The sequence below is a fragment of the Sorex araneus genome, chromosome X (genome assembly GCF_027595985.1).
Source record: "Sorex araneus isolate mSorAra2 chromosome X, mSorAra2.pri, whole genome shotgun sequence".
Taxonomy (NCBI): Eukaryota; Metazoa; Chordata; class Mammalia; order Eulipotyphla; family Soricidae; genus Sorex; species Sorex araneus.
In genome coordinates this window covers 319,864,646-319,891,988 of record NC_073313.1, presented here as the reverse complement: position 1 = coordinate 319,891,988, position 27,343 = coordinate 319,864,646, and the positions used below count along the sequence as shown (strand labels likewise).

The following is a 27,343-nucleotide window of genomic DNA, read 5'->3' as shown; positions in this document are numbered from 1 at the left end:
TTATAATACAACTCATATTCTTAAATATCATTCTAAATTTTTACATTATCATAGAAAATGTTGAATACTAAATTCAAATTTGGAATATTAAATACCAAAATATTAACATATTTTACAGCATGTGTTTGTTATATGCTTAAGATAGTGAAACATCTCTTACTATCAGTATGAGCATCCTATAGGAACACTGTGATATTCAGTGACTAGGAAAACATTTTGAAGAAAAACGACACTGAGAGATTAAATAATTTATTACTATTGCTAAGATGAACACATACTTAATACTCAATTTATGCAGAACTTTAAAAAAATAGTTTTAATACAGTATCAAAATTTACACAAGTATTTTGTCAAAAGACCAGTGTTCTTTGTATTAGTTTCTGCAGGCTCTACTGCAGGCACAGAACTTATTTTAAATGTTTTCAGTATGTAGGAATACAACAATTTAAAGATGAAAGATTTTCTGTGAGAGAATGTGTAAATATAGCAAGCAGTTTTCTTTTAGAGAACAATAATATTTAAAAATATGTAACACTTTAAAAGAAAGATAGGTTTAAGTGATTATCCAATTACAATAAAGATAATTCTACAGTAAATTAATTCATAAATGTTTTCTGAAAAGAGGGTTGGATGTTGTCACACTAAATACTGAAAAGCATAGTGAATTCCTTCACATTTCTGTACCAATGACAATTAATACAGTATATATTGAGCCCACTGTGTAATGAGCCCATTTAAAAACAACCACAACAACAAAGTATTTACTATGAGTTAAATCTGAGCAATTTAGAAGAAATTTAAAAACTGGGAATTGTTGCATTCCTACTTTTATAATCTTAAACAACAATAAAAATTTAGCATTCTGTCACAGGCCTCTTGCACATCCATACAAGAAACTACCATTTATCATTTGAATAAACACAAAATATCTACCATAGCATTTTCAATACATACAGTCTAAAAGTATAAGTGTGTGTGTATATATGAATACAGGTCTATGTATATATGTATACACACACACACACACTCGCGCACACACACACACACACACACATATTCCAAAAGAAGAAAACTAAGCAAAGCTAGCACACCTCTTTTTCAAACCTTAAACAATCTGAAAAAGATCTGTTAGCCTCAATAATGAAAGACATGCGCCAGTTTCAGAAAACATTAGATAGCTGCTATAGGCAAAAAAAGCTATTTTCATAATGCAGTGCAATATTTTAAAGTATACATAAAGTTTATTAAATATAACAGCATGTCTAGAAACTAAACTGTAGAAATTGACATCTCACAGCTGGAAACACTTAGAAAAATTGTGTTTGCTTGTTTATTTCATTAAAATTGTTAATACTACATCAATGAATATACTGATGAATATAGAGGTTGATATATCCCCCAAATGTATCTTCATGAATATATTAAGATTAAAAGAAACAGTTATTTTGATCAGCTGACATAAATGGTACTGTCTGATAAGCACTCTACAAAGTCTTTCTACCCTTCTAGCTGGTAAGAAAAATTTCTATGGTATTTTTAGCACCTCAAACATCAGAACAAAATTTCAGAAACCTAATCTTATCTTGTATCCACATTAAATATGTATTAGGAAACTAATATTCATTGCCTCAAACATAAGAAGTGGCCAACTTTCAAACTTGGGAAGGTTGTAGACATCTGTTCTTATCTTCAATAAAACATGGTAGAAAACTCCACCATTATATGCAATGAGTCAACTATCAGAACCAATGAAGCTCTATTGAAATCGGCCAGTCATGCAGTTTCCCAGTAAGAATCTTAGATATGAGGAGTCAAAAACTACTTTAGTTCTAATGAAAATATTGGTACCAAAATGGTAATTCTCAAACTATCTTGTTTGAGACTGACTGCTGTGAACATAGAAGTGAGAAACACAATCCAGCTTTAATTATACTGAGGATTTAAAGAGAAAATGGATGCAATGGACAATCACTCCATGTTCCATGAGTTCAGGTTTGCGGAAATCACTCTTGCTTCCTTTATCTCTTTCTGGCAGTGGTGATCTTATGTTCCAAAGAGAATGCTTCTCACATAGGTCCTTTGTACTGGTTTCCAGACAAATGTTGCCTAATTCCAGGACAGGAACCTGCAGCATCGCCAAGTTTCCGCCACACAACCTTAAAGAGAAAAAAAAGGATCTTATTTGACCTCTTTCACAAAGTAATTATGATTTTTAAAGGGGATTTTGTTAGAAGGACAAAGAGGAATTTGAAGACAAGAGACAAAAACAGCCACACAAGTGAGTCCAAACACAAATGGAACAGGCATCTAAATGACAAAAAAAACCTACTCAGTAGATAAACTACTACACTAATTAGCAACCAAGACAGAGAATTAAAGAACTCTATGTCATCTTACACTAGATTGGTTCACAGTTGTCTGCACATCAATCATGTTTGGGCAACTAAACAGTAATTTCAGGTCTCTGGTATTGACTGGATTGTGTGGAGGTGAAACATGGGCACCTTTATTTTTTAAAAGTTCCTAAAGTAATTTTTAATGAGTAGCCAGAATTAACGCCTAAGAAAAATTATCCTGGCTCCTACCTATAAGAGACATCCTTAAGAAAAGACGTTAAATCCTCAAAATGTTTAATCCACTGAAGAAAATGAGAGAACTTTGTTCTTGGGCTATTTATTACCTGAACAGGTAGCCTTAAGATCACTAGTAAATTCTCCTGCTTTTTCCTGCAAAGTGGGGGCCCTAGTAATCATAAATCTTAGTTAACAATATGATCAGCTAACAATATGCAAACAGAAGGCATCCATTTACAGGGAAATGATAAGAAGAAGGACTTTAAGAAACACTGAAATAGATTTAAAAGAATTACTATATATTAAAAGCGGAAGGACATCAGAAAAGGTGAGAGTAAGAAAAATGTAAAAGAAAGGTATTACTGTCTCTGTCATCCCGTTGCTCATCGATTTGTTCGAGTGGGCACCAGTAACGTCTTTCATCCTGAGACTTATTGTTACTGATTTTGGCATATCCAGTACGCCATGGGTAGTTTGCCAGGCTCTGCAGTGCGAGCTCGATACTCTCGGTAGCTTGCCAGGCTCTCCGAGAGGGGCGAAAGAATCGAACATGGGTTGGCCGGGTAAAAGGCAAATGCCCTACCACTGTGCTAAAGAAAGGTATAAAAGTAATATAAAATAAAACACTAAACTCAATGATATACCAGCATACTAAAACTGATTAGAAAAGTATACACTAACAGCCAAACAAACAATCCTGAAGTTTTTCATTATAAAGACTATGTTCAGGTTGATTAATTTAACAAAAATTTAAATAAACATGAACACAAAACTATGGGTTCATTAAATATTCATAAGAAATTACTTTTGTTTTATTTTAAGATAGAGTTAATACCCAGGGAAACCAAATGCCATTCATATTAAAACATGAATGTAGGTTTCTATCTTCTAATTTCATTTCTAAACCAACGATCCTGTCATATTTGAAGGGAGTAATAGTTACAGCCTAAATAGTTGGGAAAAAAATGATTATAGCAGTATTTGTCTGAGATGATCACTCAAGTATTTCATCCTTCTCAGAGAACTTACAAGAATTAAACAAGCAAGCCTGAAATAAAACCATTCCTAAAAATGAATCTACAGTTTATGAGAATACATTATACTTATCTGTGTCTTATAGCTTAAGAAAATAAAAGCTCTTCATGTTCTCTAAGCAAGATGATGGTGGTATAAATAATTGGTTTTTATTGTTCAGGTGTCAGCATTTATTTTCAGTATGAATACCAGAAACTGAGGCAAAGTTTCTATTAATTACCCTTAAGTTCTCAATCATAGAACCAATAATGAAACTTTATATTTCTGTGACATTTTTAAAAAAGCCCATATTTTTTCAAGTATGTTTCCCAACTTTAGCTAGTTTATAAAAAAAATGCTTATTTGTACTGTACCATAACTTGTAGCTTTGTTTTCAAGTATTCACTATTTTCTATGTTCAGTTAATTTACGAAGGTCACAAAGATTAATTTAAATCAATACTTCTTGGCTTTCAGTTAAATTCCAATATAATAGTACTAATAATCGGGTTTGGGTTAGCTTGCAATGTTTCTCTAATTTTGTAAAACAAATTCAAAAAAGGAAAGCTAAAATAAAGTGATCTAGAGAACTTTTCAAAACAAGAGGGCAAGATTTTAGATTTGTGAATTATCTTATATAAAAACAATAATGCACTTTAGCACCGTCCTCTTGTTGTTCATCGATTTGCTCAAGCAGGCACCGTAACATCTCCATTGTGAGACTACTTGTTACTGTTTTTGGCATACTGAATACTGAATGGGTAGCTTGCTAGGCTCTGTTGTGCGGGCAGGATACTCTGAGTAGCTTGCCAGACTCTCCCGGAAGGAGGGAGGAATTGAACCCGGGTCAGTCACATGCAAGGCAAATGCCCTACCCGCTGTGCTATAAATGCCATAACGTATGGTGCCTTTTAAATTATTTTTGGAGACACTGGTAAACAAAATGACCAACACAAAACGAATCAAGATTCATTTCACAAGTGGTTCTCTTCTGTTAGTAAGAAATAAATTTCCTATTATCCAGTGGAGAAAAAACAATCCTGTCATTTTATTCATTTATAGGAATTCTGACATTGAACACAACAGAAATGGTACTCACTGCTAGATATATTGATCTTCATTCTTCAGGAGAAAAATATAAGACCCACGTTTACCACTCTTAGGGAATTGGAAAGAGCTAGTCACAAGAAGATACCAGACATGTTCCTGACTATACTGCTCATTAGAGAATAATTAAGCAAGGAACTGAATTTCAGAATCTTACTAGTTTTTTCAAATGTAAATTCCAAGTTCTGGGGTTCTTACCCAAAGGTACCTTTCCAAATCAAGCATGGTCTGAGCTGAACTCAAGACATGTGAATTATAAAGGAGCTCTTAAGACAACTCTTCAGAGAACCAATGGGGTTAACCTCTAGAGTGCCCTTCTGGTTCCATAATTTGGTTGCCCAAACTTTCTCATTTCATAATAAATGAATAAGAAATAGGGAGTCCCGGGTATATGAGCCCAGATTTTTAACTTATAGGCCCCAAAGTTGTAGAATTTGGAACATTATTACATCTAGAATTAACGATCTTTTGAAAACAGACAAAACATAGACAGAGAACAGGAAAGTAAAGCAGATAACCTGAAAAGGTTGCGAAAGAAAAAACACCACAAAACAAGCAAGTGACAAATGATTACCTAGCACATATGAAATACCTACAGGACTGATGTAACATTTACTGGATTCCAGGAACACTAAAGAAGATAAATAAGTATCTGAAAATATTTGACCTGATTGTTATTTATTTATTTGTTTGTTTTGCTTTTTGAGTCACACCTGTTGATGCACAGGGGTCACTTCTGGGTCATGCACTCAGGAATTAACCCTGGTGGTGCTCGGGGGACCATATAGGATGCTGGGATTCGAACCCGGGCCGGTCGAGTGCAAGGCAAATGCCCTACCCGCTGTGCTATCACTCTAGTCACTGACCTGATTATTTTAAACCTTAGGGGCACTTTTGAGAATTTTTTGGTATCTTCAAGGATAAAGAATAGATAAAGAAAAATTAAAAATCAATCAAATTAGTGTTTAATATAACTTGCCATTATATGTTTTAATGGTATTTTCCTCAAAAATGCTTATCCTTTGCTTTTTAATCAGATCCAAATTTTATTATTAATTAAATGGTCTATCATTCATAATATACTAAAATTAAATTAAGTCAGGGATCAATAATACAATATGAAATAGATTGGTGATTACAGATACACTTCACAAAGAGCATGTCAATTTCTTTCATTAAGTTTTTATCTTCATAGTTCCATGTAAATTTATTGAATCTGTCACATAAGCCTATTTTTACCATTTTATGAAAAAATATGAAACACGTCATATGCAAGAACAAAGAACATATCACCTATTAAAATACTTTTTGCAAATATAGTTGCAAGTAAATCTGTTGGCAAATGTGTGTATTTTGTTAATTAGAGAATTTAAACAAATTTTAGAAGGAACTTCTTAAAAGTATGAAACAGAAACCTCCATTTTTAAACACTTGAAATAATATTATGGGTAACAAATTCATTACCTAGAAACTTTCACACATCATCCTAGAATACAAAATTAGTTGATTGTGTTACCTAAATAAAATTTACAAGATAATTTATAACATGATTGTTATGTTAATAAAACTTTGATAAGTACTCTAATGATAGAGTTAAGGGAAATTTGCTTTATTTTTATAGAAAAATATAAAGTCGTTTGGTCAGAACTTTTAAAGTAGGTATTCATAAAGCAATAAGTATGCTGTGATGAAGCTTTCAACACAGAATATACAATAAAGCACATTAAACTTACATTGCACATTTCTCTGACTATAGCTTTTTCTGTCTCACTAAGGTCATGTTCATACTCTTTACCCTGCTGACGATCTATAGTTTCCTCATTATCCAAGACCTGGATTTGTTGAAAAAGAAAAGCAAATTTCACATGTGAAAAATCTTGTTAGTTATGAATAAGACCAGCAATGAGTTCCACTTCGTAAAACCTTTAGTTTTCTCCGTGTCTGCATATCAGAGTGGGTTAGTATATGGCAAAAGTTTTAACAGCACTTGATGGTTGTGAATAATCAACCTCTCTAGAAGAACTTCTCCTTAAATTTCAAATGGACATTATAAACAATTTTTTCATCACCAACAGTCAATCAAACTCATTAAAACCTAAAATAATTAGATTCATTTAGCTAATTTGGTCATTAGAATGACTTAAGATAGCTGTTTGGAGACAGTCATTTTTGCTCTGTTGTAAAGATGAGCAGTTAATTAATAGTATGCCAAACAGTCCAAGTGATATGTAGACATGGCCAATAGAAAAGATAAATTAAAAAAAGATGATAGTGATGGTAAATCTGGTCGGAATCCAGGAATATGTACAGAAGAGCCCTTATTAGGACTAACATCACTGACCTGAACATGTTCTCAGTGCCAAGGAAAGACTCTTTGATAGCAACATGGAAAGTAACTCTTTAAGGTGAAAATATGTGAGCAAAAGTTGAGAAATTATTCAAGCAAATTTTCTCCACTTCTCTAAAAGGCAATAAAATTTTGGCATTGAATGCTATATATTATTCTTCTCTTTCAGTTTATAATTTAAATCACTGATGCACAAAAAATTACTAATGCTTTCCTAAAAATTTAAATAGAATCAATACTGAACTTTGGGACTCCATGGTTTTGTTCTCATTGTGGTTAATGCTAAAGGCTGAAGTGTCACCAGAGAATTAACATTAGTAAACAGCTAAGTCACAATAAATGGCCCAAGTCTGAAGTGGGATCTTTATCAAGTTTGCAGACACTTAAGACTATATTGATGTTCATTAAAATTCAATCTCATAATAAATAATGAGAATAGTTTGTAAATTAGTTTATCTCAAGACTCTGGACATCATTATTATGTGGGTAAGAAGCTGTAAATCAAAGCTTCACCCTGATACTCATGTGAAGTTTAGTTAGTTCTGCCTATATACTAGGCAGAAGGCAGAATTCAGTGAATGCTACTAGACTATTCTCAGAGAATATTCATAGATATCTTTAAGAGCTCCTAGAACAAGTTCATTTGCCCACAGATTTGGCTTGTAATGAATCCTTGAGAGAAGTATACTTCAAATTAACTAATTTCTACTAAATTAGAAATCAAGCTCCAATTAATAGTTATCAGTTTTAAATCAAGAAAAATGTAACATTATTATAAGTGGGATCATTTTTCTCCTTGATTTACAACTTCACCTACTCCAAATGAGAGCCTAGTGTATTAAAGACTAGAGGTTTTTTCCCCCAAAATCAGATTTTGAGATCTGAGCCAGTTATAGTTATAACTACCTTTGGAATACAAAAATCTTATATTAATTTGCTCTAGATTACTGCTTTTTAAAAACAATATGTGCCAAGTGGCTTCATTTTATGGTGACAATAATTGTGTTTGTTTTGGGGACACACACAGCAGTGCTCAGGGGTCACTATTTGGTGCTTGGAGGACCATATGGGGTTCCAGGAATTGAATCTGGGTCAGCCATGTCTAAGGAAAGCCTCTGGCCTGCTGTCCTATCACTCCGGCCAGGTTACAATAAATGTTTAAGATGCATTTTATTTTGTAGACTACGTTTGCACATATTTCTGTTTCAGACACAGTGAGTCATGGAAGGAAATGAATTTTATAGTTAAAAGCCTCTGGTTATCCAATAAAGTGGCTTCAATTGTTCACTATTGCCCACATGCCAAGAAAGACAATTTAAGTATTCTGATGACAACACAATTTCTTCCTCTCAAGAAAAAATTTTATATCAAAATTAGAGATTTAACTCTCAGAAATTAAAAAGTTCTTCCCTGCCTTCCCTTCTTTTTAGGCCAAACTGACACCGTTCCACTGAAAATTATTAAGACTATAGTGCAACCCATTATGTAGATCTGATTCAAATGGCACTTTATCAAGGCAACAAGTTAAAATTGCTTTCAAACAATTTGAAAGTCAAGCCTGTAAGTTGTTTTTGGAGTGTGAGAGGGAGTAATATTAAAAGACTAAGCTATTGTCTGGTCCATTTTTTATTCATAAAATACTTTTCAGAGAGCACCTGATTCATGCTGAAGTAACAGCACGTTTAGCATGCTGTTTGTGTCAAACAGAATCAAATGCTGTTGCAGAGAACAAAGAGAAACCAGTAGCAGGACCCTTTACTCTGGTGTTCTGTCACAGGAAATCTGCCTGGATACTCACTTTATATAAACTATCCCAATCTAGATATGTAATGCCAAGTGCACTGTCAATGGTGACCAGTGTAATTCTGATATACCTTTTCCATTAGCAATAAATTAATACTTGGGAGAAACTCGCTCAATGATTTCCATTACAGCAAAATGTAACAAGGAAGTTAATTTTTTGCTTGCACTTGAATCACCTCCAGTAAAATATTATGAAGTTCTCATCTACATATTTGCTATATGGATCATAGTATGGGCCACTCCAAAAATGTACATCTCCAATTTAATTCAGATACCATTCTGAAGCCAAATTATTACAAAAAAGTTGTGAAACTTTTGTTGCAAAAGCAGGACTAGAGAAATCTACCTATAGTAAGCTCAGAAAGGCTTGATGGACAGTCTCAGCTTCAAAAGCGACTTTTATTGCCTGAGACCGCGTCTTCTTTTAGGAATATATTTGTGCTGCATATTATTTACATATGTGGTTTATTTTTGTAAGTTTCATTTGTTGGAAATCTTAAAATTTATTAAAATTTCAGTGAAATCATTTGTCATTGTCAATCTAAGTAAAGTCAAAAGTAAAATAGTTTTAAAGACCACACATCTATTTCCTATGACTCTATAAGGTAGCATTAATTAAAATTTGAAGTATTTTTATTTTATTTTGGGATCACAATTGGAGCTCAGAAGTGCTCAGAGCTTACTCCTGGCTCTGCACTCAGGGATCACTCCTGGTGGGCTCGGAGCACTATAAGGGGTGCCAGGGACAGAACCTGGATTGGCTGCTTGCCAAGCAAGCACCCAATCCACTATACTATCTCTCCGGCTCTCAAGTTTTATTTTCTTGTAATATCAATGCTTCCTTTTAGTAAGTTGCACAAAGTATTTCATTATATAAAGAAAAATATGGTATTATTCTTTATTTTGGCAAACTACTAATTCTAAATTTGGAAACATGATGCAAACATTACACAAACAATACCTTTGACAATACTTTTACACATATGGGTATACATGCACAAACTCCAAATCTGATGTAAAAATACATGAATCACATTATCTGAAACAAAATGATAAAATATTCAACCACAGTACTGAAATCCAGTTATTAAAAAAAAACCTTCAGAAATTAAGATAAAGTTATATAACAAGAGTTCAAAAAATAAAATATCTATGGTTAAAACAAGACTGTGAAGACTACCAAACTACAGTGAACAAGCCACAACACAACTGAAGCTCTGGATAGATGGTTGCACACAGTAGGTTACCTTAAGAGAGTGTACCACGGGTTCAGGCTGCTGAGAAGGTGTGGTATGTCCACTGAAGCTAGCTGGAGTGTTGGGTGAACTGTTACTCCCATCAGCCCCTGATGACAACCTAAAAGAACCCTTAGTAGAAAATCAACAACTTTGTTATTAAAACAAAAGTCGTTTAGAATGGCATAGATGTCGTTCAATATTCAATTCAACTGCCAAATAAGAATTAGCCATTTTGTTAATTCTTTTCCAGCATGTCCTGCTTTTAACCTGCATATTGAAACAGACCTCTTGCATGACCAGCAAGAAAACTTAATTGACTAATTTCTATGATCCAATTCTCAAATGGATCTATGCCACCAAAGAATGGCTTTCACAAAATTTTAAGAATTATTTTTGAAACATAATGATACTTAAAAATGAGAAATATCTGAGCTACTCCAGAGCTGAGGTATACATGCTCACTCAGCAAGCCAAATGTCGTATTTCCTATGCTTCAGAAAATGAATACACACCATATTCTTATTCTTAAAAATTAATAAAACCCTTCTTCAGGGAAATAAAACATTTTCTAGAGATTTATGCAATTTAATAAAGAATTTTCTTATTTTCTGGTCTTTTTAAAGAGGAGATAATATCACAAATAACATATTTTCCATTTAGTGGCACCTCAACTGGAGAAATCAGAACTTGAACATGAGTAATTTGACCTGTGAGAGTCAGTTACCTAAACTAAAGAACTAAAGAAAAAGAGAAACCCGGAATTATAACTTGGGTGGGTTGCTTGGGGAAAGACATAGATTAGGAAAGAAATAAGAGCAGTGGTTACCTAATTTACTAAAAAAACAGTCTAATGGAAATTTTCCAAACCCATCTTTATGGAGGTCATTAACCTCATAGGGTCTTGAGTGATTTAATTTTTGTTCATCAATAAATCTACAGTATTTTATGCATAACTGAATTAACAAGTGTCTATTCCAAATAAATTGATCCTAAGAATCTAATCCTAAAAGGCAGCACGGAAGGATCCTAATATGTGAATTCATAAAGGAAAGAAGCAACAGTGGTTTGGGATACAAACTTTTCAGAATCTACAGAATTTTCACATTATACATTTTAGGGTTGGGAGAGAGAGATTTCGCACACAAGATGTTACAAATATAGAAAATATTTAAATCACGACACTTTAGATAAATGAACAATTCCCATTGCTTTTTAGAAAGAGTGTTATGTATTCAATTTGGTATACTGTCTCCTTTGCTGTTGTCACTTCCTCTGTCCTCAAAGGCTTCCCTTACCTTGCTGCCTCACAAACCAGGGCAATGTTCTTTGCTGTGTTCAGAGAGTTATGCAATCAAATCATTTACTACCTCACCCTTATTAGCTCACAAGGAAAAGAAGTTGTGGAAAATGACCTTTAGGTCACCTTTGCTAGTCTCTGTCCTCCACGCTACTAAAAATTAATAGTAGTAGTGACAAAGGAAATCCAATTACAACGGTCCCAAACTCCTGTTGGGGAAAAATTATAAAATCTGCTTTCTGTATTTGTAATTCAGATTAAATCAAACATAATGGCACCCCAATACAATTAATGTGTGTGAGGACGTGCACACACATGTACACACACACACACACACACACACACACACACACACACACCTTCAACTGTTGCATTTCCTCTTTCTTTTTAACGATCAATGGTTCCAAAATGAAAAAGTTATAAAGGAAGCTCTTCTTGCCTGAATAGCTCTGTTCTTCAGCTATTCACTTTCTCTACTAGTTCCACTTTGGGAACAGTTTTAAAAATATTTTCAAACTCATGTAGAATATGACTCAAAACTCTCAATTAAGATCCACTATTGCAGTGCCATTTTCCCTTTGATAGTCTAACTTCTTGAGATATAATCCTTCATCCAGTTCAAGTTTTCGAATTTTTTCTTATGCACAGCTGTCTATTTCAAAGATTTCCTTTCCAGACATGGCAAAATGACTGGCATAATCAATACTGGCTGTTTTTCCAGGCATTTTGGGTTAGGAGAATCTATAAAATTGATTAGTTTCTTTGCTAAAAGGGTGAAACTGACTCTCCTTATCTACTCAGAAACATACAATGTTTTATTAAAGTAGATTCTTTAAAATAATAATAGCAATAATAAGTAACAACAAAAATAACAAAGATGATAAGAAGCAATCCTTCAGGAATTAAATTTCAATTTCCTTTGTGAGTCATGAACCAATAAAATAATCACCAAAAAAATTAAATTCATATTTTATGAGATTTTATGAAAAATTTTTGAAGTCATGAAGATTAACCAAATGCCTGGTAATGTTGTATACCTAGAGGTGCTAAATAGTCTTATAGATAGTAATGAAATCAATTAAACCAAACTATTGCAACTCATTTAATTACTATAAAAGGTTAGTTTCCTATATACTTAGTAGAATCAGTATATAGATATACTGAAGGAAGACAATTCTATAAACTAAATATTAATCTGAGTTGACTAATACATTTTTACAAAAGTATTTTTAAAAACATGCTTGAGGGAAATACCAATATACTGATTTTAAGCTGTCCTTTGGAGTCTACTCATAAGATTAACCCTATTTATTTAACTTATAACTTGACTGTCTCTGATGATAGGAAATTTTAAAGAAGGGAAATCTTATAAAATGGGAAATATTATTTCCATCTAGTTAGAGCTGTTTGTTTTCAAATTACATATGATCAATTTTATGCATGTGTCCCCTCCTGGGTCAGTAGTCAGTTTAAAAGGATAAGGAACAGTGTCGTAGGCTGGACCAGAGACATCTGAAGGTATTTAGCAATCTATTTTTATCAACCCTTTACACCTTTTTAATGAAAGTTGCAGATTTCTTCTCCAGGGACTATTTCAATGTTTAACCCAGGTTTAGGATAAAAACAAAAACCAAAAACACTAACAAAAAAATTGTCTGGGAGGCAAAAGACTAAATCCCATTCTTCCTCCCCAGATTTTGACACACAGCAACTTTCTTTCATGTGTACAGAGACTTGTTCTCTAACCCCCAGTATAACTTTCCCGCTAGCAACAGAGTCATCTGGTTATGCACAAGCAAATGCAGCAACTGACTCATCTTCACTCACCGGGAGAGTGGGCAGGCATCGTCCTATTCCTCCGCACCCTTGCCACCACTGCAAGACCCGCCGGGCTCTGGGCCCCCAGCCTTTCTCCATATTTGAGCTGTCTCTAGTTGGAGGTTGCCTTCTATTCTGGGTGGCCTTATATTTGGAACAATATAGCACAATCACTCAGAAAAAAAGTACTGTTTCCCAAATCTCAAAAAAGCAGATAGAACAAGAAACTTAATGAAATGAACCACAATGACCACAATGGCAATCTGTAACATGCACCTTTAATGAGAGAAAAAAAATTGAAAACCAGTTTGAAATCTTGTATAGCAGTGCTAGCACTGATTACTTTTTAAAGATTCTGACAAAGGGAGAGGTATATAATGCCAAATTTCAGAGTAAATAAAGCTAATTTATTTTACAGGTTTTACTTGTTAGCAACAGAGTGACTGTAAATCTTTCAAGTATGTAACTGCAGAATTCAAAATAAATTATTTGAAATACAATTGGGAATTCTATGCCCTTTTAGTAAGAAATATGAATAGAGCAAATATGTTCAACAGAACTCAGAAAACTACTTCTGCATCAGATAAATTTGATCAAATAAGTTTGACCTCTTAGCTTATTACATACTCAGAGACGAGTAAGCTAAGAGGTCACTGTTACATTAAAATATATTTTTATGTAAGAGATACACATAATTATAAAAATATCTTAATAACCAGTTTATTATCAAACTCCTGTACTGACTTGACTACAGAAATTAATGAACAGGGCTAGAGAGATAGCACAGAGGGTAAGGTGCTTGCTTTGCATGCAGCCAACACAGGTTCAATCCCTGGCATCCCAAGCACTGCCAGGACTGACTCCTTAACACAGAGCTGGGAGTAACCTCTGAGCATTGTTGGGTGTGGCCAAAAGAAAAAGAAAAGAAAAAGAAATGAGATAATAAAGATACAAAAAAAAAAATTCCCTAGTTGTCAGTGTTTTTGCTTGACAAAACTATGTAATTCTATTAAAATGATTGGAAGCAAAATGGACTTACTTAAACACAATTTCTTTTCTTTTCTTCTTTTTTTTGGGGGGGGTGGGGGTCACACTGGTTGTGCTCAGATGTGACTCTTGGCTTTGTGCTCAAGAATTACTCCTGGTGGTGCTCGGGGACCATATGGGATACTGGAGCTTGAACTGTGGTTGGCTGCATGAAAGGCAGACACCCTACCCTATTGCTCTGGTCTCTTACACATAATTTCTTATCCCTGCCAATTTTCACTAAGATTTTTACCTCACAATAGTAGGTACTAAGAAATAAAAAAAAAAGCAAACAAACCACAAAATAGCCTAAACATTCAAGAGCAAAAATAGTTAAGATATTTAGGGACTGAAAATGTTCATGCAAGTTTTAAATTACTATTGATCCATTTCTAGGGAAAATGTGCTCTTTTAGTAGAGTATAATTTTTATTCTTCTCTAACTATTAAAGTCTGAACAATAAGGAAAATGTACCTGGTCTTGGGGGAAGTGAAAGAGAGAAGCAATGCCAGCAGTTAGCATTCACAGAACTGTTTTCTGGATCTTTGAAATCTATACCAATTACATACGAAATAATCATATATTCCACACAAAGAAGACAAAAAAAAAAGGGCATATTTGCATTTGTACCACTACAATTATTTCATCACAGAAACACTGCTCTCTTACTATCACTTCATATATCACTGTTATTTTCATTATCAAAAGAATTATAGCCCATAATTTGTAATAAGGCTAATGGTTTAGAATTCACCTCTTACCCCAATCTGCAGAGCTCGATTTCTGTTTTTTGGATTAGATTATCTTCTTGCACATTCCTCAGCAATTATTCTTTTCGAATTCAACAATTGGGTAAAACATACGAATCCCTGCTTTTATTCTTCCTTAATATATAGTGAGTTAAAATTCCAGTGTCTCTTTACTATAACACAATGCCTAAAATTCTAACTATAAAATGTAAGATAACATCTATAAAAATTCATAAATCTTCTGGAAAGAGCTTCTTGCAGAAGCTTAAAGAAACTAAAAAAGTTACTTTTGACATATAAATATAGACTGTGGGTATTATTAAACAAAGGCTTGGATCTAACAGATCAAATCTCTCTAGAAAAACAAGTCACTAATAATCTAACCATTTTAAAGGAAAAAGTAAACTTTTAGAGTTAGCATTGCTGACTTTTTGTTCACATTAGCAATTCTTTTCCTGCTTGTTTCTTTCTTTATTTAATTTATTTACTTTATGGGCCACACCTGGTGATGTTCAGGGCTTATTCTTGGTTCTGTGCTCAGGGATCACTACTGACAGGTTCTGAGAACCATATGAGATCCTGAGGACTGTACCCAGGTCTGTCACACGCAAGGCAAGTGCCCTACACGCTGTACTATCTCTTTTTATTTTTTAAGTTCATGCCAAAAACATGTGTTCTCATTGGCCAACATTTTTGACCAACTAGGCCGTAAAATATAGCTCAAAGGTATTTACACACTAAAGAAAGCTTAGTTCTTTGCAATTTCTATAATCATCAGTCATGCTACTTGATAAAAGTAGCTTCATAAAAGTGATAAACATCTAACTCAGTAAGTTGTTTCTGATAGCTTCAGGCTGAAGTGGAAGAAACCATATTCTGAGCATCAATTGGGAGAACAACTCCAAACAATTGTTAAAGAAAACAAACCTGTATTTTATTTTCTGAGGAATTTTCTTTTGATTTGTTTTGTTTTATGAAGTTTTCCCAAATTCAAAAATTATATAAATGAAAGTCTGAATGACCGTGTAATTTCAACAAAATTTCTGTATCCCTCAGCTACATTATATATTGGCACATAGAATAACCAGCAAATTATTTTAGTTATCAAGATAGTCTAAACTAAATGTTAAAAGCAAAGTACAGCACATTATAAAGATTATTGGAAAAAAAGTACAGGTTGTTTACTGTGTGGTATTCATCATAGAAATTATGACTTCTAATGCTATAAACAAATATCCTAGATAGAAAAAAGACTATCTTATGTCTGATGAAAATAAATTCAATATTTTTTTAATGCCTCATATCCATGCTACCTCCTTTTTTTTAATGAAAATTGAGATTTGGGACATTATCTGCCATGGTCATTAAATTAATGGACTTCAAAATCAAGGAATAAAATGAAGTAATTCAAAAAATTTAATGAATCAATCAAAAAATGTATACCTGAACAAAATTATTACACTTAATGAACTACAGGACTTACTTTTGATTAAGTGACTTTTTGGTATTTTAAGGATATATTTTATTACAATTTTAATAGAATTATCTTAGTTAACATTTAAGAAATTTCCATTATTTTTCCTTACAAAAGTATACACTTAAGTCATTAACAAGAAAAACAATGCTATGCTTTTATATGTTATATAAAATTCAATTTCTTATTAAGATATGAAGCAAACACATTATGTAATTTTAGCTCAGAAATTTTGTCTATTAGAAAAAAGACATTTTGAAAAGTTTGAACATTGATTAGCTAAAGTGGTTTTCTGTTAGTTAAAAATATTTCATTTTTATAAGTTCTGAGGCTATGTCCAACCACCAAATTGGGAATCGGAAGTCATCAGAACACATACCTATTTTAGGGGGAAGCATTAGTTCACTTTGCTGACAAAGGTGCTTTGCTTTGTCTCAAAATGACGCTTTGTTCAGTTTGATCAGTTTCATTCTTACGCTGAATGCAAACAACTCTAATAGAAGTTAGATGAGAAGAGTTTTTAAAAGTCCCCATGAAAAACCTTTCCCAAAGATGCTATGTGTGGACTTATAAATGCTAAGAGACTTCTGCTTTGCTAGAATAAGTGATATTTATTTTATTATGTCCATAGAAAAGCATTTTATTTTTTATTTTTTTTTCTTGTTGATTTTTATTTTTTTTTAAATTTTTTATTGTGGAAAGTTACAAAGTTACAAAGTTTTCAGGTTTAAATCTCAGTTATACAATGCTCGAATACCCATCCCTTCACCAGTGCTCATATTCCACCACCAAGAATCCCAGTATAGCTCCACCCCGCCCCCTCACACCCCAAACCCCCCCACGCCCCTAGCCTCCCCACCCTAAGCCCCCCCCCGCCTGTGTAACTAATAAATTTCACTTTACTTTCACTTTGATTGCATACAATATTTCAACAAAACTCACTATTATTGTTTGGAGAGTCTCTCCCCTAAAGTCAGACCTGCTGAAAAGGAAGCATTAGATAATTTGTTTTCCATTGCTGAGGATGAAGAAGTATGAGGTCGAGTGACCACACTTAGCGGCCTCTCAGTTTTGGGTTTCTGTAATTTAGTATTTTAGTAACTAAGTCCAGAGAGATATCTGCCAGAAGTTGCATCGTTGCCAACTTGTACTTCTCAGTTACATTATATTCCACATATGAGTGCAATCTTTCTATGTCTGTCTCTTTCTTTCTGACTCATTTCACTCAACATGATACTTTCCATGTTGATCCACTTGTATGCAAATTTCATGACTTCATGTTTCCTGACAGCTACATAGTATTCCATTGTGTAAATATACCAGAGTTTCTTTAGCCAATCATTAGAAAAGCATTTTAAATTTTAAAAAGCATTTTAAATTTTAATTACAATTATTTTTAATTAAAAATGAAGAAAATTCAATATTTATTTAAAATGCTATCATTCCCCAAATTTACAGATATCCATTTATTTATTCACTGAACAAAAATTTACTAAGTATTTACTAGAGGTAATTGCTCAAGAATGCTTTTGCTTTTCTTGTCAACAAATTTTATAACTTGTCTGTTAATCTTTTATTTAGAATATAAGCTATTAGAGTAGTAGTTCTTAACACTTGAGTTACCAGGGGAGATATACTGGCAAAAATGTCTGTAGATATTTTCAGTAGTCAAAAGGGAATGGTTTCTATCAGTGATTAATGGAGAGAAACTAAGGCTGCAGGCAAAAATCTGACAATGTACAGGACATGTTCCCCACTGCCCCCATACAAGATCTCAATGAGTGCTGAAGTTGAAAAACTGAGTTTGGAAGACTGGAAATTGGAATACTGCAAGAAAAATTACTGATGATAGTACAATAGTAGATTTTGCATATGAGCACAAGCTACCCACAAGATTCTGAGCATGTGATAATTTTGAAGGAAACTCAGCACTCAAGTGGTGTAAATATAAACATTGCCATATTTCTAGTACCAAATAGGAAATTATTATAACAAAAAGAATAAAATATAAAAATATCCAGGCCCTCCTACTGCAAAGAGCTAGGGAAAATAGAATACACATGGGCAAACACAGGGCACTGGTCCAAAGATAAAGAGCCCTCAGAGTAAAGCAACGCAAAATGTTGTAGTGCCCTGAAAATCAAGACACTAATCTCACAGAGAACAAAACTGGCAGAAGGAGTTTGCAGAAATAATGTGGACAAAATAAATTTCCTTAGCAAAAAATAAATAAATACAGCTCCCATACCTGAGCAAAGATAGATTCTCTATCTACCTTTAAGCAGCCATATCAAGAAATATTAAAATTACCAGCAAACAGAAATGAGAGCTCAGATGTAAGAAATGCATCCACAAGCAGGTAAGGGCAATGTACCACATGTAGAGAGCAATCTGGACCAGGGCAGCAACTGTTTTTTCCTTTCCACTCAACAAAGGGTTGCAATCTGTCTGGTATTTGACTCCTCAGTAAGCAGAAGATTATTTTGAGAGCAGCTTGTTACAAGTTTCAAACACTAAATTCTTACTATACATTAGGACTCTCCAGTAGTCAATAGAAAATAAGTGACTAGAGAAAAACTCTGAAGGTTAAGATGTATGCCTTCTGTGCATCCACCCTAGTTCAACCCCCAGAACATACATCATCTCCCAAGCCCTGCTATATGTGGCCCGGGAGTCCCTGCAAGACTATATCATTGGGCCCTCTCATAGAACAATTGGTCCTAGCACTGAACCCCTGGCCAGGTTGGATAAGACGTGTCAGGAGCAGCCCCTGAACACTCTGGGCATCACTTGGAAGTGCGCCCTCCTCAAAAAAATTAGTATGGTTAGCTAATAAGAGCTCATATTGCATGGTAATTCAGACCTTTTTTAGACTGGAACTCATCATGATGGGTATACTCTCAAAAATTTATAAGGCACTCTGATCTCTTTTCTGATTGTTACTTTATGACCCCTGAGCTCTCTTATTTTATGTCATAACTAAGTAGTCTCTAGGCTGCAAGAAGAGCCAGGAGATCCTGGGGAGGACCAGGATAGTGAGAGCACCCCAGAGGTGACAGGGAATCATGACAGTAGCAGCAATGGTTGATCTCGGTCACTGATATAAGAGGTGGCATACACCAGCTGCATCCACTCTGTGCTCATTTTCTTTCCTCTATTCCAAACAAACATCTGGAACAAAGTCCACTTCTAGAATAATTACCCCAAAGTTGTGAAACATGATATTTTGTTTACAATCTCCTAAAGAATTTTTGGAGAAATCCTAATATTTCACTCATTAGAGTAATATAAATGAAAAACATTTCTGTTAAATACAGTTCATAAGAGAACAGTTTGTTTATTACTATTTTTCTTCTCTTCGGGATTGAGCTCCAATGGCACTTTTGCCGATCACCTGCTTTTCTACTGTCCATCCTAGTATGACCCATGCTGTCACTCTCTTGATTGTGGTTCTTTGTTCATTCACATTCATACCTTTATTCTCACTCTCTCTTCCCCAACATATACTTCTTTCAGTCTTAAGATGGGTTTAATTACCTCTGACCACTCGCCTCAAGATGAGTTGATGGAATGCCTCTTTATAACTTAATTTTAAGGCCAATGAGAATTTACAGTAATATTTCAGATGTCTTGTTACTCATTAAGGAGTATACATTTGGCTTTCATTATCTCCATAATCACAACGATTAGTATTCTTTCTATACAGAGTTGTTGCTCAATATATTTAATATATTAGTGGATGATCAAGATGTATGTTTGACACCTTTGACTTATCATGCTAAAGTTATGTAAATGCTTTATTATGTGCCAACATCTGTGGTTATTAGTAGGTGCATCAATTTGTCAAGTCATTCAAGCATAAGACCAGGTGCGAAAATAAGTGGAATAGCCATTTTTGGACTAGTCCATTGTTGACAACTTAAACACTAACTAAATAGCATGAACTATGGCACTATGAGCTTCTTCATAGATATATCTATTAATAATGTAGCAAAGGATAGTGCGTGGCATGACTAACTGGGCTGAAGTCTAATTAGGAGATGAATAAAGAAGTTGAAGTGAAAAATGACTATTCATTGCTGACACTGGATAACAGCAGAGGGAATGTAAAGCATGACAATGATAGATTAAAGGGCAGGACTCAAAGGGCCTTAATGTTTGTTTGAATATAGATAGGAAGGTTGAAAGAGGAATACAGGATAGCTCTCAGCATTCAGACTGTGAATGAAGCCAAATACTAATGCCATTGGCCAGGATCAGAAATGCCAGAGGACATAATAGGTCTCTCTCCACATTTTAAGACCAAAATTATAGAGATAATTAGGAATAAAATGCTCCAAAGCAGTTTTAATTTCACAGACCCGCCACAAATAACTTTCTTTTAACATGTAGAATAAGTTTGTAAAACTATTTGAATTGTGAATGATTTTACCTATGCTCCGTTGAAAATATCTGATCAAATACTATAATACTTTTAAAAGGAAAAAGTGGAAATATCTGACTCCAGGTGAAACTTGCAGATATATACAGTTGCTAGGAAAAAATAATGAAAGTAATTACAGAAGTCAGCAGGATGCCTTTCTACAAGAAGCCAAATTCCAAAAAGAGAATTAACATATTGAAAAGGCTAAGATAGCAAGTAACCTGCATCTCTGTGGCCAGAGTGATGGCAAAGATCAACAATGATTTGGTAAGAAAAAAAAGACTTTTAAACAATAGGTAGGAAATGTGGACAATTAGATAGTACATTCTGTTTCTATGTAAAGGTGGTTCCCAGTGAGAAACACTGAAATTGGGATGGAGGTGGCGAGAACAGAAAAATGATACGCTAAGTGGTTTCTCAATTAAGCTGACATTATGACACTGTTGCTGACAAATATATATCTGAATGCTTTTAAATCCTGGGTTTACTAAAAAATGAGGGGTGGCTGGATAAGGGAACTAGGAGTAGGATAGAGTCAAAGTTGGGAACTGTCACTATAAGTACAAAAGCACAAAAAGTAATGTTAACACCGTGCTTGGCTCTTAGGATCCAGACAATTATTGATTGTATTAAATATTTCACCATTCCAGAGTCCCATGGAAAATGTGCAAGAGCTAAAGTGCACGAAACAAACAGCTATTTACATAAATACTTGTTAAGGAGACAAGGAAGTATTTAAATGGGGAGGTGGGCTTTGACAAAAGGAAGGGTTTTAAGTGTCTTCAGTGAGTCTTCTGATAACACAAATTTCCAGCATGAAATGGGAAGGTCACAAGAGAGCCGTTGACAGAGTTAGAAACAGCCTTATGCAAAGACAGCTACCTCTCTAGAGAGGTATCAGTACAAATAAGGACATTGGCTTTTTAGACTGCAGTTCTACCAATATCATTTGTTAAAATCTTCATCTTGGAGCACAGCAATGGTCTTCTAAGTAAAGGGCTATAAAAATAAGAATGGGCAAAATCAATCTAGGCAACATAGCATCTGCATACACAGTAATAAATAACTCCAGCAAAAGAGTGAAATCTTCCACTAGTTAGAATATCTCTAGCTAACAAAATCTCCCTCATGTTAAAACATCATCAGAATACAAAAGAAAAATAATATTTCATATATATAGCTCACTAGGAAGAAAGAAAACAAGTTATTCAAAATATATCATAAACAAATTTGCGCTTTTCAGAGCATGTTTTCTCTTGAACATGAATCTCTCTCTTTTTGCTTTTTTTCTACTCTTCGAAGCCCATGTTCTCTTTTAAACATGCATTCTTCTCTTTTTTGCCCTCCATGTCTTTCTAATTTAGCTCAATAAAAAATACATTATATGTAAATAAAACCACATATATATGTATTAATAGCACTGCACTGTAGCACTGTCGTCCTGTTGTTCATCAATTTGCTCTAGTGGGCACCAGTAATGTCTCCATTGTGAGACTTGCTATTACTGTTTTTGGCATAGTGAGTATGCCCCGGGTAGCTTGCCAATCTCTGCCATGCGGGCGGGATACTCTCAGTAGCTTGCCAGGCTCTCCGAGAGAGGTGGAGGAATTGAACACAGGTCGGCCACGTGCAAGGCAAAAGCCCTACCTGGTGTGCTATAGCTCCAATCCATGTATTAATATAAGCATAAACATAGGCAAGTTCAGGGCCCAGAAGGAACAAAAATACAGAACAACTCTGCAGAGTTACTCCACAAATTAAATTCAAATACACGTGTAATTTTGTTAAAAAATAAAAGGTAAATAGGTCTCTACTTTCAATTTGCACTGTGTGCCGCTCCCCCTTGTTTTCTGTCTTTAACTCCTACAGCATCCCAGGGTAAAGCTCACATACTTCTATCTCTCTCTTTATTAAACTCAAAACTCATTCACATGAAAACTTAATTTAGTTCTATAGCTACACAGTCTTCCAAGATTTTAATCTCCAGCCCCACCCTTACTACCTGAGTCCAAATATATATACAACTCTAACTCTGACATCTCCTTGTAGAAACTGAACACTTTTGATTTATGATTTCTAAAGTAAAACTTGATTCTATTAGTCCTTCTAACCTATTCCTTTTGGTCATCCTCACCTCAGTAATTCATCTCTTACTATGCTTTCGCTAATAATTCTAGTCATCCATGATTCTTCCCATAGCTGCCACTCTGGAACACTCCTGAACATCTTATCATCATCCAACCTATGAAGTCTTGTGTCTTTTTCTTATACACATGGCATCCAAATGGTCACAGAGCACTTTTAAGCTCTATTTCAAAATATACTGTAAAGACATTACATAACTTCTTCCTCCTGTGTACCCTATCGCTTACTTCACTACCATCAGTCCTCTTAAGCTACCTTGTGTTAAGTACCTCCCTATGTTTACTCTCCCTACTGCAACCTTTTTTAACATGATCTTCACTGACCACTGTCAGCAATATTTGAAATTTTAGTAGATACTATCTCTCAGTCTAGTCCCTTCAATGACATTACATCACATAAGGTGCAAATTCCAATATTTGACCTTGGTCAAAAAACTTCACAAGGCCTATTCCTTATTACTACCTAGGTCACTGACTTCATTTCTTATTACTCTCAATCTTGCTCAGTGCATTCTCATTACACTATCTTGCTTAAGTTCTTAAAAAACATGCAGTTGTTCCTGCCTACAGCTTTTGGAGCTGCGGTTCATACTTGCAATAATACTCTTTTGCAGCCATCTCCTTTTTTTCAGTTGTCACTACCTCCAAGATGTCTTTTCTAAACACCATGTAAAACATGCTCTGACTTCAAACACATTTCAATTTTATGTCCTGAATTTGTTTTATTTATAGTGATGAATTTTCCAGATATTATGTGTATTTATGCTTTAAAATATATTCATCTGCTAAATGTAAACTGCATGAATTGCTTATTTAAGGCTATAGTCACATTACCTAAAATAGTATGTGTATGTATGAAATCACCTGTATCACTTGTATCACTTATCATCCCATTGATCTTCAATTTGCTCAGCGGGTGCCAGTAACGTCTCCATTTGTCCCTGTCTCGTGCTAGTGTAGCGTAATGATATTGGCTCACTCCAAGAACAGGAAAAGCCTCAAATCATCCATTTAGGGTTTGACGAAGAAGTCTGACCATCTCATCGGTGGGCGGCCATGCGGTCTTTTGACGTCCCGTGGAATCCAGTCAGTAGCAGCTCTAGTCCAGTAGTCCTCTCTGAATCACATTACGTGTCCGGCCCATCTAATTTTTGACTCCTTGGCAAACGAGACAGTGTCCCTGATTCTTGACTGTCAACGGAGGTCGGAACTCCGGATTCCTTCTCTCACTTAAGTGAAACGTGATACTAGTAGCATAGCTCTTTTGATTCCTCTTTGAAATATCTGAATAGCGTTCTCATCCTGTTTTCGTAGGGCCCAGGTCTCTGAGGCATATATTAGTGCAGAAAGAATGGTGAAGTCAAAAAGATGTGCCCAGAACCAAAGGTTCTTTGTCCTCTTAACCTCTTCTTTGATGTTCTGGAAGGCGTTCCAAGCTGCTCTCTTCCTCCTGTGCAGTTCTGGTGCCAAGTCATTCCTTATGTTGAGTTCTCAACCCAGGTAGACATAGCAGCTGAATTCGGAGATGTTCATTCCATTGAGAGCAAATGGAATGTCAGGGACTAGTTCATTTTTCATGAACATCGTTTTGCTGAGATTCAGCTGCAGTCCGACATTTCCACACTTGCAGTTGAAGTCAGCCAGCATTTTTGCCGCTTGGCTAATGTTTGGCATTATGAGAATGATGTCATCAGTGAATCAGAGGTGGTGTAGTTGCTGACCATCTATCTTCACTCCCATTCCTTCCCATTCCAGTCATCGCATGATGTTCTCAAGGGTGGCACTGAAGAGTTTCAGTGAAATGGTATCACCCTGCCAAACTGCTCTCTTTACGTCAATGATCACTTCATTGTAGAATGGTGAGATCCTGGTGGTGAATCCGTAATAGAGCTCGAGGAGGATCTTGATGTACTGAGTTTGAACACCCTGTTTAGCTTGGGTTTCGATGACTGCTTCAGTCTTAACAGAATAGAAGGCCTTCTATAAGTCGATGAATGTTAGACAGAGCAGCATCTTGAACTATCACACAATTTCAATGAGTTTGGTCACTGTGTAGATATGATTGAACAAGCTGAATCCTTTTCGGAACCTGGCTTGCTTGCATGGTTGTCCTTCATCTAATATTCTGCCTATTCTATTCAGGATGACTCGACTGAACAACTTGTAGACGACGGATAACAGGCAGATTGGGCAATAGTTGCCGATGTTGTGGATGTCTCCCTTCTTGTACAAAAGAATAGTCTTGCTGGTTTTCCAATGGGATGGAACCTTGTATTCGGACAGGTAGTGCGTGAAGAACTGAACCAGTGTACTGATGAGTACTTGCGGCAGATTCTTCAGGTGTTCAGGTCTGACCTTGTCTGGACCGGGTGCTGTACGCATCTTTACCGATGTAATGTCGTGTCAGATTTCAGAGGGGGTACATTGAGAACAACATATCCATCCTGAGGAATTTGGTATGTGGGCAGGTGGATGTGACTGTCGAAGAGATCCAAGTAGAAGTTGTGAGTAATCCTCTCCATTGCCCTTCTGAAAGATGTGATAGATCCATCAGGACGTCGGAGAGTAGTCATCTTGGTCTCGTAGTTGGTAAAGGACAGGTGAGCGTTGTGAATTCTTTTCCCAGCTTTTCATTGGCCAACACTGCTTGCTCTTCCCTCTTTGAGGTCTTCCTTTATTGCTTCTCTGCACAGCTTTGCGAGCTCGGATGTTAGCTTGTGGTTGCCTTAAGTTTGTGCCAAACTATGTTAGTGAATGTGCTCGAGAGTTTCCGAAGACAGGCATCTGTTTGTGGCTTTCCCACTCTTGGCATTTTTCACGCAATCATGGAGGTGCTCTCGTTGATGTTGTCAACGATTGCATCGTCCCACATTGCCGCAATAGTGCCAAAGAGCTCCCAGCTGGAGGTCATTCTGGGAGTTCTCTTCTTAAACTTAAACTTTGCAGTCCTTTCTCCCTACTCTGTGAAGTAGAATTTTGCATGAAGGAGATGGTGGTCCAATCCTGTTTGGAATTTTGGGACAACAGCGACATCAATCAGGCAGAACCTTTGATTTGAGTATGATGTGGTCAATTTTGTTGTGAATTGTCCACCAGAAGACTCCCACATCCAACGTTTAGATTTGGCCTTCTGGAACTGTGAGTTACCATCTTGGTTGACATGATGAACTCAGACAGTCTCTCTCCCTGTTCGTTCCATTCTAGGCCATGGAACCCAGTCTGGAGTTCTTCGGGAGACTTTCTCGGTCCTATCTTGGCATTAAAATCACCAACAATGATCTTGTAGAAGGTACTCTAGCTCCATATAGAACTTCTCAATTTCTTCTTCATCATAGTTGGATGTTGGTGTGTAGATGACAAAGATAGAAACTGCTGGCAGTGAGCCACATCTATTCAAGCGTAATTGTCTGATTCAGGTTGTTAAGCATTAGAATGAATCAAAGCTCATGGCCAAGTTTGTGTTGACAAGGACACTGACGCCTCTGTTGTTGCACGTTCCGAGGAATAGTTCTTCTCTAGTGTTGAAAATGGCGTGATGTGATTGATGCCTTCTCATTTCAGTCAGACCAATGATGTCATTATTTGATCTTCTGTGCTTGTACCATCAGGTCCTTGATGGATGCTTCTGATGCCAGCGTACGTGCATTGAAAGTACAGTCAGTTTAGTCTTTCTTCGTTTTGGCAGTCTAGTTCGTCCCTGAGATTTTATCAGCTTCTCCTTGCTCATCCTTCTTAACGCTGCCGTATTGGGGGTTCTTTTGGTCTCAGGCAAATGAGGCCCATTGTTGTTACTGTTTTTTGGCATATCAAATACGCCTCGGTTAGCTTGCCAGGCTCTACCGCTGTATGGGTGGGGTACTCTCGGTAGCTTGCCGGGATCTCTGAGAGGGATGGAGGCTTTTAGGGCGGCCTCCAACCGCCCTTACAAGTCTTCCCATGGTTCATACCATATTTGAAGCCCATCAAATATGGTGCGAAAATTATGGAAATGGGTATTAAGTATCACATGCTGTGTCCAGACACGGCCTGGAGCGTGGCAGTGGCTGGGTAGTGGAGGTAGTGAAGGCCTGCCGGTGAGGTATTCACTGGCTCCAGTAGGGTGGGCCGTCTGGGTTTGATCTCTGGGCAGGGCACCGGAGATTGTAGGAGTTTCTGGGTCTCGTTGAGCCTGGAGAACAAGGTTGTAAAGTTCTGCTTTACCTGGTTTTGTGGGCTTCACTCATGTGTGAGGTTCGGCCCGAGTGTCCGGAATTCGGCCTGGAGTGTGGTGGTGGCCGGGTAGTGGAGGTCCTATGTATGAAATACTCCAAAATATTCAAGAATATGATATT

At 35.6% G+C, this 27,343-nt stretch overlaps 1 protein-coding gene across 8 annotated transcripts in view; it reads right to left on the bottom strand.

Moving 5' to 3' along the window:
- Nucleotides 1-233: 233 nt before the first annotated feature.
- Nucleotides 234-27,343, bottom strand: part of CCDC85A (coiled-coil domain containing 85A) — a 215,395-nt gene continuing 188,285 nt past the window's right edge. For 2 of the 8 annotated variants that reach the window (XR_008627212.1, XM_055120159.1), the window contains exon 4: nucleotides 234-2,156. Coding sequence is in view for 5 of the 8 variants with exons in the window: in XM_055120159.1 (XP_054976134.1) it covers nucleotides 2,067-2,156 (90 nt within the window). In the remaining 3 variants the exon portion in view is untranslated. Of the gene's footprint in view, nucleotides 2,157-6,426; nucleotides 6,526-10,090; nucleotides 10,211-13,205; nucleotides 13,341-27,343 lie in introns of those variants that run through there. The other 6 variants (XM_055120155.1, XM_004609288.2, XM_055120156.1 and 3 more) reach the window with 6 other exon arrangements.